This window comes from Condylura cristata, unplaced genomic scaffold, assembly GCF_000260355.1.
Source record: "Condylura cristata isolate star-nosed mole 26May11 unplaced genomic scaffold, ConCri1.0 scaffold00004, whole genome shotgun sequence".
In the NCBI taxonomy this organism is placed as follows: domain Eukaryota; kingdom Metazoa; phylum Chordata; class Mammalia; order Eulipotyphla; family Talpidae; genus Condylura; species Condylura cristata.
The window spans coordinates 52724220-52748147 of NW_004567105.1; the positions used below are offsets into that span (position 1 = coordinate 52724220).

The window sequence follows — 23928 nt, forward strand, 5'->3', positions numbered from 1 at the left end:
TTTGTGGCCCTCCCTGGTGGCGCAGTGGGTTAAAGCACAGCACTAAGAATCAAAAGCCACTTCCGCATGAGTTCGATCCCTGCCTGCCCGGAGGTGAACCCATGGGGTACGGCAGACCTCTCCTGACCCGCCCACTGCTCCCCTCAGCAGTGTACTTCATTGATCTGCCTGTTCTGCTCCCCACTCTGTCTCTGCTGAATCCTCTCACTGCCCCTGCAACTCTGGCCTGTACCCCAATTCTATATGAATAAATAAATAAATCTTTAAAAAAAAAAAAAAAGCACCCCTTTGTTAGGGAAAACTCACTGACTGGTGTCAGAAGTCAGGTTCCATCACTAGTTCTTAGCTAAACAGAACATTATTCACACCCTTAGGAAATAGAGGATGAATTGCAGATTAGGTGTGTCCAGATTAGGTGTGTAACTTGTCCCTCACAAGTTACACAACACATATATATCAGATACTCAGTAAATGATGGTTTATGTTTCAGCCAACCCACACTCTAAACAATGCCTACAGGAGTCAGAGCACAATTTCAGATTCCTTCCCTCAGTCCTGAAAAAATAGGTGCAGAGGGATTCAGGTTTTCCTATGTAGAAATCAGGGCTCAACAGAAAATTCTAACTAATCCCAGCACACATTAATACATCTGTCATCAGTGACAGATACAGGTGATCAGATCACCCCTGAAAATAGGTTTACTTTGAAACCTTCATGAGGGAACAAGAAATCGCCATGTGGACAAAATGGTCTGAAAGATTATTTGACTTTAAGAGTCACTCTGAAATCTGGTTGTGCAAAGAGAATGAGAAAGTCCTCAGAGAGCCTCTTATCCCCATTCCCTTGTGCCCACATAATGGGTACCCTTGTAACCCTCCCCTGGGGCTCCCAGGTAGGCTCAGAGGTGGGTGGGGGGCTTGAGGACCCACTATTGCCCCTTCAACTCCCTCACTTCAAGACTAACTTGAAACATGCTGTTTACCCCTCATAAAAGTACTTACAACTGAAATTCAGATTCTTATCACCTGCATCAAACAAAGGGTCTGTGTCCACCCTGCCAAATGTTCCCTAGGAAGGAAGCATTCCCAGACAGAATCTGAAAAACAATTAAACAAGGATGGGTTTTCCCAGTCCCAGCATCACCCACCTTTGCCCAAGTTCTTGGCCAGCCAATGTGTACTGACACACGGGACCCAGACCTGAGGTTCCTGCTAAAAGTGTGTTTGTTGGGCACTCAAGTTCTCTTTATTTACTATTTCCAAATTAAGTAGCAGGCTAGTGAGTACAAAATATTTACTCTACTTGGAACAGCCACACATTTTAACATTCTGCTGGAAAAGAGGACCCAAACACAAGTGAGGGTGAGGGTCTGGCCACCTCTACATTCTACAGATGCAGAGACCACCACCTAAGGCATCTCAGCAAATTCATGGCTTATGACTGATAGCCAGAGCTTGGACCTGGTATGAACTTGGCTATTGAAACTTGGGTCTCAATAAAGTAAAGTACACAGAAGAGAAAAGGCAAGGGTTTGAAGTGCTAAAAGAAGGAATTTACAGTCTCCTCCACCAGGAAAGCGGAAATGAGTGCTGCAAGGATTAGCACCCCTGTCAAGGAGTTTCTGTGGGCCATTTGCAATCTCCGAAGATCTCCAATGTCCTTTTGCCTCTCAAGTTTCAAGCATGAGCTCAAATAGAATGCTTGAGGTACTTTTATACTATCCTGAGTTTCCTAAGCAGCAGAGACTGGCATTTTAACAACACACAGATCTGTTTGCAGCTCTCCACAGGTCCCACAGTATAGCACCAAGTGGAACCAGAAAGAGGAGATAAATAAAGCCAGGATGCTGATAAATGCCCACTCAAGAGAAGGTAAAAAAATAAATAAATAACTATTATTTTAAATTGCTTATTTATTCACCAGGACTGTGCAGAATGCCTTAGGCAGTTTACCTCATTTACTTCTTAATCAACTTCCAGCATGCACTAGTACCCCGTTTCACAGATGAACAAACATGCCCACAAAACTAAACTGCCCCAACTCACTAACCCAACACCCAGCTTCCACTCTTTCTAAGGAAAAGTATCTTCCAAATGGCAGCCCTCTCTACCAATGACAAGTCCCTTTTTTTTGTCCCTATGTTTTGAAGACAGGGGGATTAGAGAAGAAATAAGGACTGTTACTCAGAGGACTATAGTTATGAAATGTACTTCTGGAAGATGAGCTAAGGCGAAAAATCATTCTAGACCAGCACTGTCAAGTAAAAATACAATGCAGCCACAAATGTGTGCCACACATGTAATTTTAAATTATTGTTACATGAAAGAGTAAAAAGACAGAGGCGATATTAATTTTAATGATAGACTCCACATGCCTCAATATATCTAAACTATTGTCATTTCAATACACCATCAATGTAAAATTTTAATGAGATGTTTTATATACTTTTTTATATCTTTGAAATTCAAAGTGTACTTTAAACTTAAACCACACCTCAATTTATTTTTTAAAGTATTTATTTATTTATGCATACAAGAATTGGGGTCCAGGCCAGAGGTGCAGGAAGTGGGGGGGGGCGGGGAAGAGATTCAACAAAAACAGAGAGGAGAACAGGCAGATCAACTGAAACAAGCAGACACTGCTCAGGGGAGCAGCAGGCAAGACAGGAAAGGTCTGCCATGCCATGTGGATCACCTCCGTGGCCAGGAATCGAACTCATGCTGAAGTGGCTTCAGCTAGCTTCAAAGTGCTGTACTGTAACCAACTGCATCACCACGGAGGGCCCTCATCTCAATTTAGATGAGTCACCTTTGTTGTACCAATGGCCACACATGGCTAATGGCAACACATAAAATACAAAATTCTATGGACATTTCATAATACATAAGCTGGGGCTCAACATTAGAAAGGATCTTTAAGGCAGTCAAATTCAGGAGCCTCCCTGGTGGTGCAAGGGTTAAAGTCTTAGCCCTACCAAGCAGTCACTAGACACTGAGAAGAGTTTGGTCCCTCATCAGGGAGCTGACCCACAAGGTACAGCAGACCTCTCCTGTCTCACCCATTGCTCCCCTCAACAGTGTATTTCAATAGATCTGCCAGTTCTGATCTCCACTGTGTTTCTGGTGAATACTCACACACTCTTTCTCTCTCTCTCTCTGTCTCTCTCTGGCCTATGCCCCAGGTTCTTGGATGCATAAATAAATAAAAGAAAAGAAGTCTTAAAAAGAATTGAATATAAAAAAAAAGGTTAAGTCCATATCCGGAAAGCAAATATGGGATTGCTTGATGCCATCTAAGCACTTGGTATGTTACCACATACAACACATCTATCTGATGTGAATTTCACAAAAGAAATCCGCCTTTTATGCCTACTTTCCAATCAACTTCCTTATCATAAGTAAGACCAATCACAAGATCACTCAGATTTTGAGAAATAAGCTGAAGTGAAAATGAACTGATTCAATGTAAACACAAGATAATTTTTCAAATATAAACAACAAATGATAGGATCTAACTAATTAGTAAGTCACAGTTTTAAAATCTGTTGTCACCAAGCTCATACTTCATACTCATTTAAAATACATGAGAATTCAGAAAGGTGTCACTTTAAAATAAACAGTCATACAAAACCCATAATCTCATGCAAAACCTCAGGGCTTTGAAGGAAAAATAAGCAACTAATTTTAGACCTGTAAACCTCTATTATATAAACTCACCAATTATAATGACGTAACCAACATCAAGAAATTGAATTTTTTACCCTGAATGAATGAATGAATGGGAGTCAAATATAAGCCCAGATCAATTTCATGGATAAGGAAACCTCTGAACATGGTACTTGCTATTGATAACGGGTCTTTCAAGCCAATTTCAAAATAGCTCTATACTTAAAAATTGCCCAAGTAGCAACAAACCTATTTGCAAGAACATAAGCCTGTTGGATATATTTCTGCAGATGCTATTTTCAAGAATGGCTAACTAAGGTATCCTAGTATAAGAGCACTGAAATGGCACAAAAGTCTTTAAAGTCCTCTCCTAGGTCACCTCATACAATAAGTCTAAGATCCAAATCAGGCTTTAGCAAGGAAAAACCTCAGTGATTGATTAGCAATGTCTACATGTGAGTCTAATCCCTAGGTTGAAAAACTGCAAAATTATACAGGGAACAAGAAAACAAACGTATGTGCTGAAAACTTTCACTGTCTCTATCATTATGCACCCTGAGGAGATGATGAGTCCCACCTTAACCCAGACTTAGGCATATATACCCTACGTCATATAGGTAATTTCAGTTTTGAGAATACCGAGCAAGGCTCTAAATCTGTACTTTCTAATTGTGATCAGGTAGGGCAAATTAAAATCTAATCATCATCTTTCGTAAGTCAGACAACAGAAAATGTTCCTGAATATCCATGTGTGCCTTAAATTCATCTAACATCTTCTGCTAGCACAGAAGGAAGCACCATAGCATTCAGAAAGCTAAGTTCAAATTCAATTCCGCCACTTCATTAACTGTAGAACTTCAACTCTCCTTGAATTCCAGCTCTTCCACCTCTTTTAGAGTATAATGACATTAATTTCAGAGCATATTTAAACAATCTTTTGTGTCATAAATCTTCAGCAACTTATTAAAAGCACATCCCCTTTATATCCTACGTGCCTGATGCTCTTCTATTTTTTAATTTTTAATAGTTTATTTTGACATCATTTTGTGCCTTTTTCCATCTCAGTTGTAATCCCCATGGGCTTCCCATCACCAAATCACTCATGTGCCATCACCATGGTCAAGTGCACTTTCCCCTCTCTCCCCACCAACCCCGTTTTTTATCCTAATCCCCACTCCACCCCCGCAAAATGTCTCTGCTATATAGTTGTTTGTTTTTTTTTAATTTATTTATGCATACAGAACTAGGGTACAGGCCAGAGGTACAGGGGTGGTAAAAGGATTCATCAGAGACAGAGTGGGGAGCAGAACAGGCAGATCGATGAAGTACACTGCTGAGGGGAGCAGCAGGAAAGCCAGAAGAGGTCTGCTGCAGCATGTGGGTCACCTCCAGGGCGGGGATTGAGCTCATGCTGAAGTGGCTTTAGCTTCTTAGTGCTGTGCTTTAACCCACTGCGCCACCAGGGAATGCCCTAGTTGTTTATTTTTATTATTTTTTCCCCCTGGATCTTTATACTCCTGCTATGAGTGAAACCATCCGGTCTTTTTACTTTTCTTTCTGGCATATTTCACTAAGCGTGATCCCTTCCAGCTCCATCCATGTTGCTGCAAAAGGCATGTGTTTATCTTTCTTGATTGCTGAGTAATATTCCATTGTGTATATGTACCACATTTTTTAATCCAGTCATCTACTTTTGGGCATTTGGGTTGATTCCATGTCTTTCCTACTGTAAATAAAGCAGCAATAAACATGGGGGTTCAGGTATCTTTCTGAATCAGCATTTTTGTGTCTTTTGTGTAGATAGCTAGGAGTGGGGTTGCTGGGTCATATGGAAGCTCCGTTTTTAGCAGTTTGAGAAACCTCCAAACAGTTTTCCATAATGGTTGTATTAGTTTGCATGCATTCCCACCAGCAGTGCAGGAGAGTTCCTTTTTCTCCACATCCTCACCAACATTTGTTGTTGCTACTTTTTTTAATATGTGCCATTCTCACTGGGGTGAGGTGGTATCTCATTGTGGTTTTAATTTGCATCTCCCTTATTACAAGTGATGTTGAACATTTTTTCATATGCTTGTTGGCCATCTGCATTTCCTCTTGGGAGAAGTGGCCTGACATTTTTCTGATGTTTTGTACACAGGATCTCATGTAATCATCACAAGGACTTTTGAGAGGTTGCAACTCTCATCACTCCCACTTTACCAATGAGAAAACTAATATGGGTAACTAACTGGTTCAAGTAAATACAGGACAAAGCTAGGAATCATCACAAATTTGGTTCAGTTCTTAACTTGACTGACAGATCTGTGCAATCCAAAAGTCATGCATTTACCACTGGCCTTTCATCGAATCCACCTGTCTCAAGTCTCATTTCCTCAAAATCTTGCTAAAGATCCCAAGACATGTAAGTTATTTCCACAAATTCTTCTGTTTATCTGGTCAGAGTACTTACATTTCCTGCAGGTTCTCTAGAAGTCAATTTCCCTCCACTCAACATCCCAGAATGCAGTCAGAAATCTAAGAAACAGCAACTTTTCTCACATCAGTTGAGATGCTTCCATAAATGGAGTTTTTCTTTTCAAATGCACATTCTTAAAAATGTTCAGAAAGAGGCCCTCCGTCCGTGGCGCAGAGGGTTAAAGCACAGCACTAAGAAGCTAATGCCACTTCCACCTGAGTTCGATCCCCGCCTGCCCCAGAGGGGGCCACATGGTGTGGCAGACCTCTCCTGGCCCACCTGCTGCTCCCCTCAGCAGTGTACTTCGTTGATCTGCCTGTTGTGCTCCCCATTCTGTCTCTGGTGAAGCCTCTCACCATCCCTGTGCCTCTGGCCTGTACCCCAGTTCTGTATGCACAAATAAATAAATCTTTTAAAAAAATAAAATGTTCAGAAAGAACTCTAAGCCTGCTTTACCTCCCCTCTATCACATGAGGTAATTTCAGCAACTTTCTCACAAAATGACCAACTGAGAATGAGGGGCTGATACCTAAACTGTCAAAAGAGATTTTCCACAACCTCCACTCATGGTCTTTCCAACAACTGGTTGGAAAAAGAATCAAACAGGGCAGGTATGGAATAGCAATGTGTTCTCGAAAACTTAGCCCCTGCCTGAGCACACTCGGATCCCCCAATGATGCACCAGTTCACATCTGTCTTAGGCAGAGCAACAGCTACGGTGGTGAACCAACACATGTCAAGCAAGCAAAACTAGCTCCGGCAAGTCCTTCTTCCAGAACAACCTTACCCAAAGGCACTCTAAGCAACAGAACAACACTCATCTTCACACTCCACAGTTAGCTCTAGCAAGCTCTACTGCCCTTTGCATACCTTATGTCACTAATTCAAGAATAACTAAAGCAGAAACAAGCATGTCTACAACTCCTGCAGCAACCCTTTAGACAAGATCTGATACGATAAAAACCAGGTTTACAGAATTTAGCCTAAATTATTCCATGAGAGAAAAAAGAAAAAGGTTTGTGATCATCAAAAGGTAACACTGTTTTCAACAATAAACACCTTGGTGATCAGCAACAGAAGGTACAAACATAGGTTTCTCCCTTTTTAGAGAAGAAAAACACATGACAATACAGCCATTCTGAATTCTCAAGAAATTTGTTATTACCTTGCCTGTCATATCTCTTAAGAAGGCACAATCAATGTACAATTTCTAGAAACCACAAATAACATAAGTATCTTATAAGATGCCCTATATTTGTTTTAAAAAGCACCTGTTCATTCTTTCAGTCCTCAACTATGACAAATACCTGGATACTTAAGATACAGCACATGAAAGGAAGAATAAAGTCTTATTCTCAAAAAGCAGACAGTCTAACAGGGTAGTAAATCATACAGGAACAATTTATGTATATCACACATACATTTTGTATATTATATATGATCCCTTAAAGACACACTGGAATAAAAAAAAAAAAATCACACACCCCAATCTTCTATCTGTCCATGCCAAAGACTGTACCTAGCATAAAGTCATGTTTTTGTATGTTATTGTTGGAAAAATTAAGATAAGTGCTATTTCCATCATATATTAGAAATCCATGCTTGAGAGTCATGTAAAAAATTAGTGGGGTAGTGATACTGTGTGAAAAAAATTAAGATATTTGGCAAGGAACCCACTAAAAGTACATCTCCAGTATTAATTTACTCAGTCCCAACGATATTAGTTGTGACTGGTCTTAACTCTCTTAGACCCTTTTCTTCCCACCCCCCCATATTATCCTCTTCTTGGGTAGTACAGTAACAAGAAAATGGCAAAGGGAGCTAGTTCTTAAATCAAATGATAAATTAGATTTTCAAAAAACAACTTATTTTAATTGGAAAATCCAACTGCAATTTAGCTTCACCAATAGAAGTTGCCACATTACTGTGAAATATCCAAGCAGCAGGCCATTTGCAAAGCCAAAAAGGGATACAATCAGAATAGCTGAGTTTCAGCTTTATAGGCTTGAATGGTAAGAATGAAGTTATTTCAGCCAACAATGTCCATGCCCACACTAGCACGTACACACACATGCACACCAACCAGTTCGGGTCATATAAACCCCCCAAGCAAGCACAACAAAAAATCTGCCCCTCAGGTAGAAAACACTTATAGGAGGGTAGCAAGATCCTCCAGGGAACCAGCTGAGTATTGTAAAAAAACCACTAAGGCGGTGAGTGCCCCCTCTCAGGAGGGCAGCTATTATTTATTTCCATCTTAGTGTTATTGCCAAGAAAGAAGGCAAGTCCTATGCTGCAATACCTTCAAGTTTGCCAAGAGTGACCAAGGTCTGTATGGGAAATTCCTATGAGTTTCCATCTGCTTTGGTCACTACTGCCCCCGACCCCCAGTCCCAGGGCCTAGAACAATGCTTGGTACACTGTGAGACACTCAGGATATACCTGTCAATGGCATGAATATTAAATGCCTCAATTTTTAATTCAATTTTTTTTCTTTTAAACACAGCATGACAAATAGAACTGATACCAAACTTCTGGCCAGGTGTCACCTGCAGAGCTCCAACTAACCCAAAAGGCTGTCCTTTCTCTACTTCTCTTCTCCAGAATCAGACACAAGATCCAGAACTAGCTTAACTAGCTTTATGGATTATTTTTAGACAAAAAAAAATCCAATTCCATTTTCGGAATCATAAGGCACATTAGTTTCAACAGTGATACAAAACTTCACTAATATGAGCAAATTCCATTTTTTGCCTGGATTCCAGGAGTAGGTTCAAGGTTTTAAAACAAACAAACAAACAAACAAATAAATAAGCTTATAGGCATTCCATTAGCCAAGATCCTCCTATAACTATGTTTGCTACTCCCTTGAGATATTCAGTAGCAAGGTTAGGGAGATCATCAAAGGGTTCTTAGACAGCACTTTAGGAAGCAAAGTCTCAGAGACAAGCTAACAACAAGCACAGCTCATGCATCACAATACAACATGCACCAGGCATTTAACTTGCAAGGTGCAAAAAAGCCACAACCTTTCCCAAATGTTCAGGCTGTAATCAACAATCAATATTCCAGCAGCACTTTAGAAGCCACTTAGTTAAGGGTAAAGAAAACAACCCCCAAGAAGCTGGGGGTCTTCCCCAAATTCCACAGCAGGTCTGGCTAGCTCCCACTGCCGGTGCTTGACTTCAGAGGAAAAATCCAAAACCCAAGCAACCTCTTGTCAAGTACAACTAACTTCCTCAGACCTTTTCTTGAAGTCCTGATTCTGAGCCTACAGTCCACATGTGGACGGTCATTATTATAATGTAATTTTATTCAACACAGCAAACAGAAGTTAAAAATTACAGATTAAATCATTTAGATCAGTCTAAAGAAGAATACAAAAGCTCACAATCAACAAAACCACTCAATCCACACTTATTATCAGCTTATTCAGAAGCTAAAGTAATTTGCTGAAAGGTCATCTCTTCAATGTAACCAAATAAAATCCTACACTAATTGCATTACTTCCTTATTTAATTGTAGCAACTACAGGAAGACACCTTTATTTCAATGGGGAAAATAGTACAGTGAGATAGGAAAGGCTAAATCTGTCTTATAATTGGCCTTCCTGTACAATTTGGAAAAACTGACTCCAGCAAACAGTAAGTCGTCTAAAATTCAAAATAAGCCTAAAACGTTTAGAGAGAAATAATATAGCCACCCCAACTTCATAATAGAGCTAACCGTACACATACGATACCTCCTTTACCTTTAGTTTCCACATTCTAAAGTGGGAACACTCATAATTTATATCCATAATTTCCAGGCAGGAAAAAAAGCATATAAATAGCTTAGTGCCTAGAGAGTTGCAAATACTTTCTATTTCCATTTTAGAGATTAAAAAAAATATCCACTTGCCCCAGTTAACATCACTGCAACCAAGAATTTCAACTTTGGCCACTGGGTCTTTGTGTAATTCATGAACAAGAGGTATGTAAATATGTGAATTTTTACCCATGTACAGACCCCCAATCCCACCCAACCTCACTTTTACAAGAAATGTCAAGTAATTTACCCAAGGTAGGTCAGCTACTCAGTAACAAGGGTAGGGCTTAGCTTCTACACTCAGAGAATAGAAACACTTCTGGAAAATGTAATTTTTTTTAAAAGAACACATTTATAAATAACTTACTCTGTAAATATATCCTTGTTGTTCTTGACTAATCTGACTCCTAAAAAATCAGTAACATTTTCTCACTAATCTGGAGCATGCTTTTATACTAAAAAGTGCTTGTAACTGTCCTCTATCCAAGGCATCCCAATTGATGGCTTTATCTGGTTTAAGGACACTGAAATTCACCGGGGGGGGGGGGGGGGGGGGGGGAATGGCATGAGAATTCAAGTACTTCTCCTATTCATAAAACCATTCTGCAAAAGTATACCCACTACAAGACCAACTGACAACTGACTTTACTCTTTGATAGAAAATAGTACAATGGACCCAAAAATAAGTCCAGTTGCCCTATTTTCTCACATGGAAGTGTTACATATTCCATGAATTATGCTTTCATTTATTCTTTTTTAGTTGCTAGATTTCAGCAGCCAACTGTGTCACTTTGCTACAGCCCAAATATAGCCAAGTCCAGTAGTTTAACGTTTTGTTGTTTGACCAGAAAGCCATCATGCTGATTTCGGTTTGCAAAAAATTGATTAGAGGGCAAGAGCACTCCATGGTGTGTATGTCTGTGTAGTTCTGAATCCATGAAGCTATGGAGACAGAGACAGGAGTGTGTTCAGGAGTACAAAATAAAAGCGGCACCCAAAGACTACTGTTTGCTTCCCATTAGTGGCACAAAATCAAAACCAGGCAAACACATTCTCCTTTATTATTGGTTCCGCAGTCTAGAGGGTTTCACAAGAATGAACTGGCATCCTGGGTAAAGGAACAAGTAATTTTTTACAAAGGCTAATACCACACAGGGACTTTAGAGATCCAGAAGGCACCTTTTTGGCCTTCAGAAAACATTCTTCACATTTTAAGCTGGGAAACTAGATACTCTTAACAGTGTAAGTAAGGGGAGTACAGAATCTCATGCTGGGGCCCTCTTTGTGGCGCAGCAGGTTAAGGCATAACACCATGAAGCTGGCCAGAGGCACCTCCTCAATGTGAGTTCCATCCCCTCCCCAGGGGTGATCCACATGGCGCAGCAGACCTCTCCTGTCTCTCCTACTGCTCCCCTCAGTAGTGTACTTTGTCAGTCAGCCTGTTCTGCTCCCGGCTCCGTCTCTGGTGAATCACAGCCCCTGCACCTCTGACCTGTACCCCAGTTCTATATGCATAAATAAATAAATCTAAAAAAAAAACTCTCATGCTGGATCAAATACCTTATCCTGCACTGAGGCATTGCCATTCTTTAAAACTCAAAATGCAACCATCTTACAAATTTCACATAGGTTGTCCTCAGGTCAACCCTTACTCTTTCACCCCCAAGAGCAAAGCTAAGTTAAAGGAGGAAAAAAAATTCATTACCCACGTTTACAAGCCTTTTTAAAAAATAAAAAAGTTTTGGTGGCACAGCAGGTTAAAGCACAGCACCGAGAGGCTGGAGCCACTTCCGCATGAGTTCGATCCCCGCTTTCCCCGGAGGAGATCCACATGGTGCGGCAGACCTCTCCTGACCTGCCCGCTGCTCCCCTCAGCAGTGTACTTCGTAAATCTGCCTGTTCTGCTCCCCGCTCTGTACCTGGTGAATCCTCTCACCCTCCACATCTCTGCCTGTACCCCAGTTCTGTATGAATAAATAAATAAATCTTTAAAAAAAAAGTTTTGTTGGCCCTCCCTTGTGGCGCAGCGGGTTAAAGCACTGCACTGAGAAGCTAAAGCCACTTCCGCATGAGTTCGATTCCCGCCTGTCCTGGAGGAGACCACATGGCGCGGCAGACCTCTTCTGACCCGCCCGCTGCTCCCCTCAGCAGTGTACTTCTTTGCTCTGCCTGTTTTGCTCTCCACTCTGTCTCTGGTGAAGCCTCTCACCGCCCCTGAGCCTCTGGCCTGTACCCAGTTCTCTATGTACAAATAAATAAATCTTAAAAAAAAAAAAAAAAGTTTTGTTTTTACATACAGTTGTCCTTTCAGTTCCATTTTTCTTTGCCCATACACTCCTGCCCAGAAATCTGGGTACAGCAAGTAAAACTGGTTAATGGATAACTAGCTATCATTGTGATACTGCAATTTACAATAAGAAATAAATGTCTAGTTTCATACTATTTCTAACACAGAACTACTAAAACTAATTTCCTAAGTGAAGAAAACATATAGGTGTTTTGTTATGTTAAAGAACTGACATTATGGATGAGAACTGACTGCTGGGAGAACCAAGTTTGTGACTACAGAGTTTGGAACTGTCAGTCCCAAAATCCCAACCTCAGAATGGGATGAAAGGCCAAATCCATCACCAATAACCAATGAACTACAAAGCCATACTGCATACTGAAGTCATCATAAAGACACAAGAAAGCTTCTAGGCCATGAATACATGAGATCTGGGAAGAGTGTGTATCTGGAGGTAGCAGAGAAGTGCCCCACGTTTTCCTCACACCTACCCCAAGAGTCTCTTCCACTGGCTGTTCCTATATGCTGTTCCTGAGTTAGAACCTTCTATAAAAAAAGCTGCAATCCAGTAAGTAATTGTTTCTCTGAGTTCCATGAACAGCTCTAGCAAACTAAAAGAACCTAAGGGAGTCAGTCAGAAGTCCGCGTAACAAACAGGGCTTAGAGCTGGCAACAGGAAGGTGAAGTTGGGACACCAGTCTACAGCACATGTGAAAACCTTTGAAATTTAGTACCCAAATCAAAGAATTATAGGAGGCCAATCTGTTGTCCTTAGGGGAGTGGGGGAGAAGGGGGACCCACAGTGATGATCAGAATCATAACCAAATTTTAAAAATCAGGATACTATCACTAAACCATTGCAGACAGGAGGCAAGGGACAGACCCAGAAAGGATTAAACCACTTTTCAAGTCTCAGGTAGCATAGTCAAGTGATGGTCAAGACAGGCTAGCTCCCAGACCATACGCTTACAGATTTCATTATATTCTGTACAGCTTTCGATAGCTACTCCATTAGGAAGGAAATAAAAAACAGTAATAGCTTCTAGATTCTTACAAGATTTCTGCTTGCTATCTGCTGATAAAAGTGTGGTGACACATAAGCTGGCTGACAGACACCAAAGTTCTCCTTCATTATGAAAATTCCCCATCTCCCCCAAATACAACATTAATATCACCCAATTCAGATGGGGGGAGGCTTCATAATAGAAAACAGGGCCCTCCCAGGTGGTACAAGGAGTTAAAATGCAGCACTATGAAACTCTCCATAGCCGTGTAGCCACAGCAGCAGGAGTTGGATCCCCGGCCAGGAAGCTGACCCACATGGCCCAGCAGACCTCTCCTGTCCCCGCTGCTCCCCTCAGCAGTGCGTTTCAGTTACATCGCCTGCTCTGTTCCCCCCTGTCTCTGGTGAATCCTCTCACCCCCCGCTGGCCACATCTCTGGCTGTACTCAAGTTCTTATATGCATAAATAAATAATCTAAAAAGAAAAAAGAAACAGCACATTTGGAAACTGGTCATCTGTCATTCTTGTAATGCAGCCCTCAAAGCACTTTGTATTTTTTTTCAAAATAGTCACATCAAGGTAGTCATAAAAACAAAACAAAACAAAAAACACCATTAACCTGCACGAGGCTGGCAAGTCAAATCACAAAGATGACAACAGACCCTTGAACAAAACAGGGTTTGGCGCACCCAGCCATGTACAGTCAAGCCCATGCATAAACACTGACTCCCCCCAAACCAAGTAAGCTAGAGAAAAAAAAATAAGTCAGAAGGAAGAGAAAATATACATACTAATACATTTACAATACAGTAAGTTTACACCATCAGTTTATAAGGCAACTGAATCAAGGGCACCCACCTTTGGTGTTCAACTGCTGATGTTCAAGAGTTAACTGTATATATTTTTCCTGTCACAACACCAAACATTCTGCTATGACAGATACCAGATGAAAAGGCCCCTCCATCTCTAGGTGTCCCCGAAAGAGTCAACAGCACACAGAGCCCCCTAGCTACTTAAAACAATTTTGCACAGCCCTTGGTCATAAACCTCGCATCCTTCCCATATGAACAAACCACAAATTTATCTGTTATATATTTCAATCATAATTTTCTAAGATAAATCTCACCCACAATACTTCCAGATGTATTTTTTTAAAAAAAACATTTACAATTCTGTGGTCTTGGAAATTTGGGACAAGTTTCAATCAAATTTTGAGAACCTATAGGAAAAAACTAGGGGAAGTTAAAAGAGCTTTTAAAACACCCATCTTTTTTTGGAGTGCTGTTTTTGGTTACAACACTGTGTCATCACAATATAAAAAAAAGTCAAAACATTCAACAAATAACTTTTTTTATACACACGTGTATTTGATCTTCTATGTCCAGGAAACACTGCCACAATACTGAGTTCAGTGCTTTGCAAACTAGATACTTATTCCAGCGTCTCAGACAGGGAACCAGAGGTATCTCAGCTTGAATCACTTGCAAATATTTCCTGAGAGGGCCTAATGCACTTGTCATTCTGAAACAAATTCAGTGACTGCCGCTGAATTCCACAAGATCTCACAGCCTGTTGGGGGCAGGCTCTTCTCACTTTCCAGAGCCCCTCAGTAACCCAAATTTCGCCTACATCAAGCACAGCAGAACTAAAAGTGGGACCGGGCATAATGCCTTGCCTTCCTTAATATTACCAAATACACAGGTCTTTTATTCTGTACAGATATAGCCAAAATGCAGTTTCAGTAATTACCACCCATCACCCCATAGTGGTCAGCCCGTGACCAAAAACACACCAATCAATCAATCAAGCACTCTTGAGATAACTTCAGATGGTCTGAATTTCCCTCCTAAGCTTTGATTTATGAACTGTGACGACATGAAAGATGTGCCTCAGGATGAAAATGCTCACCATAATATTTTAAACCTTGTAATTCAGATTGCACACTCATGTTTTAATTTTTGTACCACTTTGAAATGACACTGTTGTCCTGCGTGCTATCAGTAAAATATTAAGTGGAAATTCTGATTAAAAAAAAACAATTCTCACCATAATAGGAAAGAGAAAGCAATGACATACCAGCAATATTTAATTTGCTTTCTTCACCTACGTGTAAGACTAATTTAAGTGTTGTCATTTTGGTCAAGTTTCCAGAAAAAATAGAGAAGGTAGTAAAATAGCCTGTCCCTAGTAACTATGCTCTGGGGCATTTTAAATTATCTGACATAAGTGGCAAGTTCATTCCAATTGGTATACTGCTACACAACTGAGTACACTACATTAACTTGAGAGTTTTTCAGAATAACAGAAAAGTTAATCTGAAAGGGTTCTTCTGTTTTGCTGAATTAAGTCATCAGCATTCCCTATCACAGCATGAAAACAGGTCCATAATTAAGGGGAGATACTCAAAGTTTCACTACTGGATAGTTCTTTTTCTTATTTCTACTAACCTTTCCTATAACCTTTCTGCCTCTGGCAATAGCAACCTCTGCTATTTCCAAAAGGTCCTGTTATGCCTGTTTATATTAATGTTCTAACTTCATCAACTCTATAATATGAACATGGTTAGTCAGAAAGATCAAAGATTGTATTCCATTAGTGTGTCAGAGGGACTGGATTAAAGAGTCTTCATTTTCAAACAATACATTTGAAGGAGGGGACTGCATGATTTCTCCCTTCCTTCCTACGTACAAGATTGCTGACTTACAGCTACTACTTTTGCATTTTCTAATAAGGCTATACCCCATGCCCAATAGTATTAAAGCACGAACATGCAAATACACTAAGATGGCTTAAGGGAAATTCACCAGACATCAATCATGACTCCTCAGATTCTGACACATCCAAGGAACACAACAAAGCTTATCCAAATTAAGTGTTTCCAACATCAGCCTTCTAGATGTAATGTAATTACGGCACAAAACATATCAGAATCAAAGAGAAATGTTTCAATCTGAGGAAAGAAAAAGAAATCAATAAAAAATATTTAAGCTTCTGCTGAATAGCTAATGAATGTAAACTACATGAAATGTTAACCCCTGGTAACATTTTATATCCTACTGGAAACATAAAATCCTCAATGATTAGCAATACCTACCCAATGCCTAAATGGAGTATGTGTGTGAATGCTTTCAACATGCTTTAAAATGAGGTGTCATGGAAAGAGGGAGTGGTCTAAAACATGGAAGAGTTGATAATAGGGGGGCGTCCATTATATTTTTCTATTTTCAAGAGTTTTTCCATAATACAGTAATTTGTTAAAAGATGTAGGCGAAGAGAGCACGCTATGCTCTATATCATGTTTGCCAACATTTCGGCTTTGGAAAGTGGAAGCACCACTTGAAACAATAACCGCGACAGGGTCTCACCCTGCCATTCGCTATTGAGAGATTATAAACCAGTTTCTGATCCGCTGGGGAAGGCTCGTGCCAGGGCTGTTTCCAAAACCCTTCCAAATCACAGCCACCATGGATTCTAAACAGGATCTGAGAACTCAAATGCAATGGAAAAGTTGGTGTATCTCTGAAACAAATAAAATAAGAAGGGATTTTCGTTAAGTTCTCACAAGGACTTTAAGCTGAAACAAGAAGAATTTCTACTCTTGGTGTAAACCAGGAAAAAAAAAAAAAAAACGCTTCCGAGGTTATGTCAGGAGAAAAAGGTGTCCCAAAACAAACTTGGGCTGCCGCCTAGTTTCAAGTTGGCTGGAAACTGAGGCCGCTTCGCGCCAAGGGGCATGCACAGTCGCAGAACCTAGGAACCCAACCTCCTGGGCCCCAACCACACTAGCACTGCTGCCCCGCCGCAAAGACCCGGGCCAGTGAAGGTAGCAGGAGCCCGAAAAGTGGCTCGGGAGCGCCCCCTGAGGTCCAGCGGCGTCCCGACACCTTCTGAGAAGGGAGAGGCTGAGTCTTCCAGGACTATGACATTTTAACTTCTCTGGATTCCAAATGCTTTTCCAGCGTTTGTGTACCCTTCTCCAGCGGCCACTCTTTCAACCAAAGTCCCTCTGCCCTGAGTTTCACACCACTTCCCTTCCCTTTACCTCACTCGTCTGCTCCCGGGCAAGGGAGCTATTTACCTTGCAGCGTGGGCACTAAAAGAAAATGAGGAAGAGGAAATTGTCCAAGCACCTGGAAAGCTGTATCACTGACGGTCCTATGTTGCATTTCACGCTTCCTCCGGTAACAAGAAAAAGAAAATCACGGCCAGTTCACCTAGTGAATACACTGGCCAAAAAAGGTTAATGTAGAATCCGAAATTCCACTTATTTCGCACGGCTGTTTGCTCTCCTGCTGCCTCCTACTGTCCCTATTAAAGCCGGACCCTTATAAAATTTGACCCACTGTGCACAACTGAGTCCAGTCGACCGGCAAGTACACGGCAAAGAAGAAAGTCTAAAAGAGGCAAATGACTAACACAAATGTTGAGCTGCAGTCTTTTAAGGAGTAGAGGGCATTTGTAAGGAGTAAAGTTCGGTTGGCCCCCACCTCCTGTGGAAGCAGGAGCCAGATGGGCACACCCCAGGCCTCAGGGTTTGTGGGAACACGCGCCCTTCCCCTCGGCAATTGAACTGGCTCTCTGAGCTGTGGCTAGCAGTTCCGGAAGCAGGAGGATGCGCAGAGGGGAAGGGGGATAACGACGAAAAGACTGTGCTTTACCTCTCTGCCCCTCAAGGCCATCCCCGTGCCAGCAAAGGAGACACTCGCTGCTAGTCCGCGAGGGCTGCGCGAGCGCCCGCGCTCAGGGCGCACGACAGAGCCGGGGTACCCGCTGCACCAAACCCGTGCGCTCGGTCCGCGAAGGGACAGGAGGCTGTGACCAGAAACCTCGGGGCACGTCCCTTTTCTTGGTTCAATAACCAAGTCACCTCCGAGCGAGCAGGAGCTGGTGGATGAGAGAGCAGAAAAGCCGGGTTCTCTGTCTTTGGGAGAGGACGTTTGAAAAGCGAATCGTTCCCTTCTTCCCACCCTTTCCCCGGGCTAGGGCAAAGAATGGCCTCAGCCCCAGATGAGAGGTCCAGACATCAAGGGGGCTGGGGGATGAGGGAATAGAAAGGCTGCTGGCCTCTGCCCTCCCGAAGAGAAGGGAAGAGAGGAGGGTCAGTCACTGGAGGTTTCAAGTAGAGGGTCAGCGAGTCGCACACCTCTACGTGCAGCGATATATTTCTCAACGGCCAATATACCGTTCCCGTCTTAACCTAGCTAGAAAGGAGCCGGTCTGGGTCCGCCAACAGCGCACAGCCTGCAAAAGGGCAAACTGGAAGGTAGGCAGGGCGCGCGAGACAGGAAGAAATACGCCTGGGCGCGAACAGCAACCCAGTCGCTGACCCGCCTCCCCTCCCCCCGCTCAGCGAGGAGACCCGAGCGGGCCCCAGGAGCAGAGTTGTGGGGTAAACGGGGCCGTTAGCCGGAGCTCTGAGAATCACGGGTCTCAATGAAATGCCTGATCCCTGCCCTCCCACCGCGTCCCAGGCCCCACGCCTGGGGAGGCTATCTCGCGCGGGCACCGCAGCGCAGCCCGCGCCTCAGCCCCGAGAGGGGCGCGCTCCGGCCCACGAGACCAAAACAGACTGCTCCTAACACCCCAATCCCCCAAGGCCAGTCACCGATTTCTACCCCCATCTCACCCCCTCCCTACTCCACACAACACGCCAGCCTCTCCAAAGGGTCTGGAAGCAGAAGGGCAAGTCTCTCCTACCGAGCTTCACTCCCCACCTGGGCGGGAGGCACACCCTGGGGCCCCAATCCACAGAGAAACCCTCCCAATGGCCCCTGTCTCCAACCTCCCCAGAGCCCTCGCTCTCCGCACCAGAGACTGATAAGGACCCTTTTTCTCGGGGACCTCCAGGTCCCCCAGGCACAAGAGAGCAGAGCTCTGCGGTCCCTTTCCTTCACTCACCGGCCACTCCTGCTTCCACCCTCCCCAACCACCAGCCCCAGCCACGAGGGCCAGCAGCGGGGACCCCACTCTCCTCCCCGGGCACCCTGACCCCCTCCATCCTCTCCAGGGTCTCCGGGATGGGCGCCCGAGCTCCGAGCCCCGGCGACAACTCCGCATCCCCCGCGCGCGCCGGCCCTGGCCGCGTCCCCTCGGCAGCCAGCACTCACCGGGGAAGCACACGACATAATGGAGCACAGAACTGGTGACTTTCAGGAACAAAATCCACCAACACGGTTCCAGTAACCTCCGCATGTCCGAAAACGCACATCGAAAAGAGAAAGGCAGGGGGGGGTAAACTTGTTGAATAAGTTCTTGCCTCCGTGCGAGCCTCCGCTAAACCCGGCTCTCCCCGTGCTCACCCACTCCACGGGCCCCCTACGCTGCGCGGCCCGAGTCCCCCCTGAATCCGGGAAGACGCCGGGCGTCCCCCGGAAAAAATCTCAAAAAGTGACCGGGAACGCGGAGCCACGCTGGGAACGATCTTCGGCGGAGAAAGGCTGCTTTCTGTTCAAAAGGCAGCAAGTCGAGCGGGCAGGGCGAGGAGTCGGCGGACGGCTGCGATGCCTGGGGCCCCGGGCGGGCAGAGACCGCGGGTGGCGGCGGCGGCGACCAGCCGAGGATCCCCAACTTGAGTCGGCAGCGCAGCGACTGGGCTGAGCGCGGCGCAGCGTCTCTGGGCTTCAGGCAGGCAGCTCCTTCCAGGGCCCCGGGAAGGAAGGAGGCATGTTTGCGAGCGGGGAAGGGGAGGGGAGAGGCGGGGGGAGCGACGAGCCCCCCAAAATAGAAACCGCCAGAGGAAACGGAGGAAAATACAAAGGATCTCAGAGGGGCGCTGAGGCGAGGGCGCCTTCAGTCCATGCTCCTGAAAGTTGTGGCTCCGGTGCAGGCTGGGGAGGAAAGCGGAGCGCGGGGCTGGAAACTGGCCATGCCTCCATACAGGAAGTAACATGTGAGCATGGATCCTGGCTGAGACTTTAAAGCCAGCGAGCGAGCGAACGAGCTGGGGGCGCGCGGCGGCGGCGGCGACGCACGAGCAGGGGCGCGCGGCAGTGGCGGGGGCGCGCCGCCGGGACAGCCCGCGGCAAGCACGCGCGCTCCGCGCTCTTAAAGCAGCCGCGCTCCGCTCCCGCCTCCGAGGGTTCCGCTGCCCTGTGGTTTTGCGTGCTTCCCCCGGTCCTGTGGGGTCTGCTGTAGCAGCTTGAAGGGGGCAAGCGGGCAACTCTAGCCCAGTCTCAAAGAGACAGAGGAGGCCAGCAGTCTCCGGAACCACCCGTCTTGTACCCCTCAGATTACCATTCTTTGAGCTCTTAAAGATACCGCGCTTTGCGCGTGCTTAGCAGGGTCTCCCCTGGTCCGCGGAGTTCACGAATTCGGAACTGGGGCGGGAAGGGCGGGGATGCTCGGATCAGAGGAGAGGGGACAGCTAGCTGGACTAGGGGGATCTTCTGTAGGGCTCCATTGCCTAGGCAGTGCTGTGACAGGGCGCGCCCCGCGCTTTCCCTACTCAGCGCCCCTAGCCCGGCGCATCCCCCCCTAGCTTGGAAACAAAGCAGAGCGGCCTTTGCACTAGGCTGAGTTGATTTTAATTTTTCCTTCACGGGTTTCCATTGGCCGAATCATCGAATAGGGGGTGGAGAGGGGGGGAAATGGAGGAATATCGATCCTAGGCTTGCAAAATCCACCCCTTCTGAGCCCACTACCCCGTTCTAGGTGCCATGAAGAACTGGTGACAGAGTTTCCCAACTCGCAACTCTACAGACTTGAAGGTTCCCGCAATTCGGCCTAGGAATGGAGAGGACTCAGAAAGCGTGCCGGTTATCCCCGGCTGGGTGAAAGCGGCGCCGCGGGGTAGGACCGATTTCCTGGCAGCTACCCCGGGAGCGGCAGCCTTTTTAGCAATCCAAAAGGCGTCCCGGGAAATGAGAGGACGGGGCTTAATCTGTAGTGAGTCCTGTTCTCCGCTCGTGGTGAGAAAATCCTTATCCTTTAGGCTTCTAAAGGCCCTATTTTTTCCTCTTACGCGGATACTAAAAGTGGGGGAGGCGGGCTTTTAATTAAACGTGTAATTGAGCCAACGTAATTAGGCATTTGTAATTTTCGACTAATTCTGCCTCTGTTTAAAAGCCATCCTGACATATTAATAACGTGCCCCTGCTGTTTCATCCCGCCAACCTGAGTCCCCCACCCACCCAACATCCCGACCGGATGCTCAGTTTTTAAATAATATACAGATGTTCGGAGAGCCTCGCAAGATGTGATTAGGGAAGCAGTTTCACACCCACACTTCCAAAAAGAAAAACCTTTGAAAAGTTACGTTTGGGATTACAAACTAATAAAAGCCAGGAAGTTCCCGGGGAGGGCCCACGCTCTATCTTTAGCAGAAAGGGGGTGAACACCCTCCCCAGGGTAGAGAATGAGTTGAGTTTGTTTGCTTTGGAATTTGGTTCTTCCTGGTTTTGTTGGAAACCTGACTTCCCTTTAAATGTTTGCAATGTTGCCTTTTCTTGGGAGTGTTGCATTTAAGGATGTCCATTGAGAATGATCAGAGTGACCACTGCGTGTCTGCCTGCCTTATTAAAAGATCGGGCCATTAACCCGGGGAGTCCCTGGATTTTGAGTCAGAACACCTAATTAGACACCTTCAGGAGAATTTCCTCCTTTGCAAAGTGGAGGAAACGAACACTACCATTTTTAGAATACCTACTATTCAACCATGCACTGTACTGAATTCTTTCCATAAAACAATGAATTTATCGAACATTTAAATTATGTTGGGCCTACCTGAAACAGGGACGTGAACAAAAAAGCCCAAAGCATGTGAACTTCGTGGCGTTTGCTATCCCAAAATATATGCTACAGTTTCATGGAGTTATTAAAACAATTCTGCCAGGTCTAAGAATGATTTTCCCAATGTTACAGACAAGGAAACATGTTCAGAAAAATAAAACAATGAGTTCCCAGCTAGTGAGTAGCAGAGCTGGGCTTCTGAGGCCTCTGTGCCTCCAAGGATATGAAAAGCAAAGAAATGATGTTCTGAGAAAACACTGAAATGTGGGCTGGGGAAAATGGCATTGGAGTAGGGAAACTTCACATTGATTTGGAGATTGAATTACCACTATACTCGTTTAGAAGGCCCCAAACTAAAATTTCAAATCAAATTAGTTCTGGGCTGGTGACTGTCCTGGGGCGCAGGGATGAAATGTATCTCCAACAACTCTTGAAGTATCCTCACACAATGAGGCCCAACTGGTTCCCTAAAAAAATAAAATTTTGGGCCCTCCCTGGTGGCACAGCCGGTTGGAGAGCTGCACTGCCAAGCCAAGCCATGCCACGGCCACTTTAGTGCAAGTTTGATCCCCCAAGGTGATGGGCAAACCTCTCCTCTCTTGCCCGCTGTGCCCCTCAGCAGTGTACTTTGACCATCTGCCTGTCCTGCTCCCTACTCTGTCTCTGAGGAATCCTCTTCCACCTGTACCCCTCTAGCCTGTACCCCATTTCTGTATGCATAAATGAAATCTTTTTAAAAAATAAAATTTCACAGGCATACCACATGAATGCCTTTTCATTCATCCCATAGCCAATTACAGGACAGCCTATACATGCCAGGACATCAATCGAATATTAGTAGAGGGTCCTCTCTGGTGGTGCAAGAGGTTAAATCGCAGCACTATAAAGCTGTCCACAGCCACTGCAGCATGAGTTGGATCCCCAGGGAGCTGACCCACATGGCGCAGCAGACCTCTCCTGTCTAGGCAGCTGCTCCCCGCAGCATTGTATTGCTTGTTCTGTTCCCCACTCTGTCTCTGGTGAATCCTCTCACTGCTGCCCCCACCTCTGGCCAGTATCCCAGTTCTTGTATGCATAAATAAATAAAATCTTTTAAAAATATTGGTGGAATAAATGACCCACAAAGGTACTACCTTGACCTTGCATGGTGATTCTCTCTCTCTCTCTCTCTCTCTCTCTCACACACACACACACACACACACACACACACACACACGCGCGCGCGCGCGTGCGCGCGTGCGCACACGCGCACGCGCTTGTGCACAGCATCGAGGGGACTGCAAACTATGTGAACATTCCAGGAGAATTAATATAAAGGGCCCTGGAAGTGAAAAGGACGGAGGGGCTCCTCTGATTAGAGACTCCAAACAGAAAGTGCTGGTATTGATAACAAAGACCCCCAAGGTCTGCAACTTAAAACTATAAACAGGGCCTTCCCTGGTACCCCAGCAAGATAAAGCACAGCACTAAGAAGCTAAAGCCACTTCAGCATGAGTTCAATCCCTGCCCAGGAGATGATCCACATGGCATGACAGACCTCTCCTGATCCATCCACTGCTTGCCTCAGAAGTGTACTTAGTCAGCCTGCCTGTTCTGCTCCCCACTCTGTCTCTAGTGCATCCTCTTACCACCCCTGCACCTCTGGCCTGTACCCCAGTTCTGTATGCATAAATAAATAAATCTTAAAAAAAAACAAAACTACAAACATTACTTTCACAGCTCTGTACACCGGAAGCTGGGCTATAGCTGGAGGCTCTGTTTAGAATCTCACTAGATTGAAAAAAGGATTGGAGAGGAGTCATCTGAGGTTGAGGGTCTTCTTCAAAGCTCATTCAGATTGTTGACAGAATCCAGTTCTTTGTAACTGTACAGTGGAGATCCCTATTTTCTTGCTGACTTTTGATCATGGCTCAATCTCAGCTAATGCTCCCTCTAAAGATTCAGGACCTGCATCCTCCTCCCAATATAGCAGCTTTACCTCTT

At 44.6% G+C, this 23928-nt stretch overlaps 1 protein-coding gene across 3 annotated transcripts in view; it reads right to left on the reverse strand.

The window, feature by feature from the left end:
* The window catches only part of PTPRG (protein tyrosine phosphatase, receptor type, G), a 650641-nt gene extending 630525 nt beyond the window's left edge, over positions 1-20116 (reverse strand). For all 3 annotated transcript variants that reach the window (XM_012720264.1, XM_004676019.2, XM_004676018.2), the window contains exon 1: positions 19326-20116. In XM_012720264.1, coding sequence (XP_012575718.1) covers positions 19326-19410 — 85 coding nt within the window. In that variant the 5' untranslated portion in view covers positions 19411-20116. The remainder of the gene's footprint in view (positions 1-19325) is intronic.
* Between the last annotated feature and the right edge of the window lie 3812 nt (positions 20117-23928).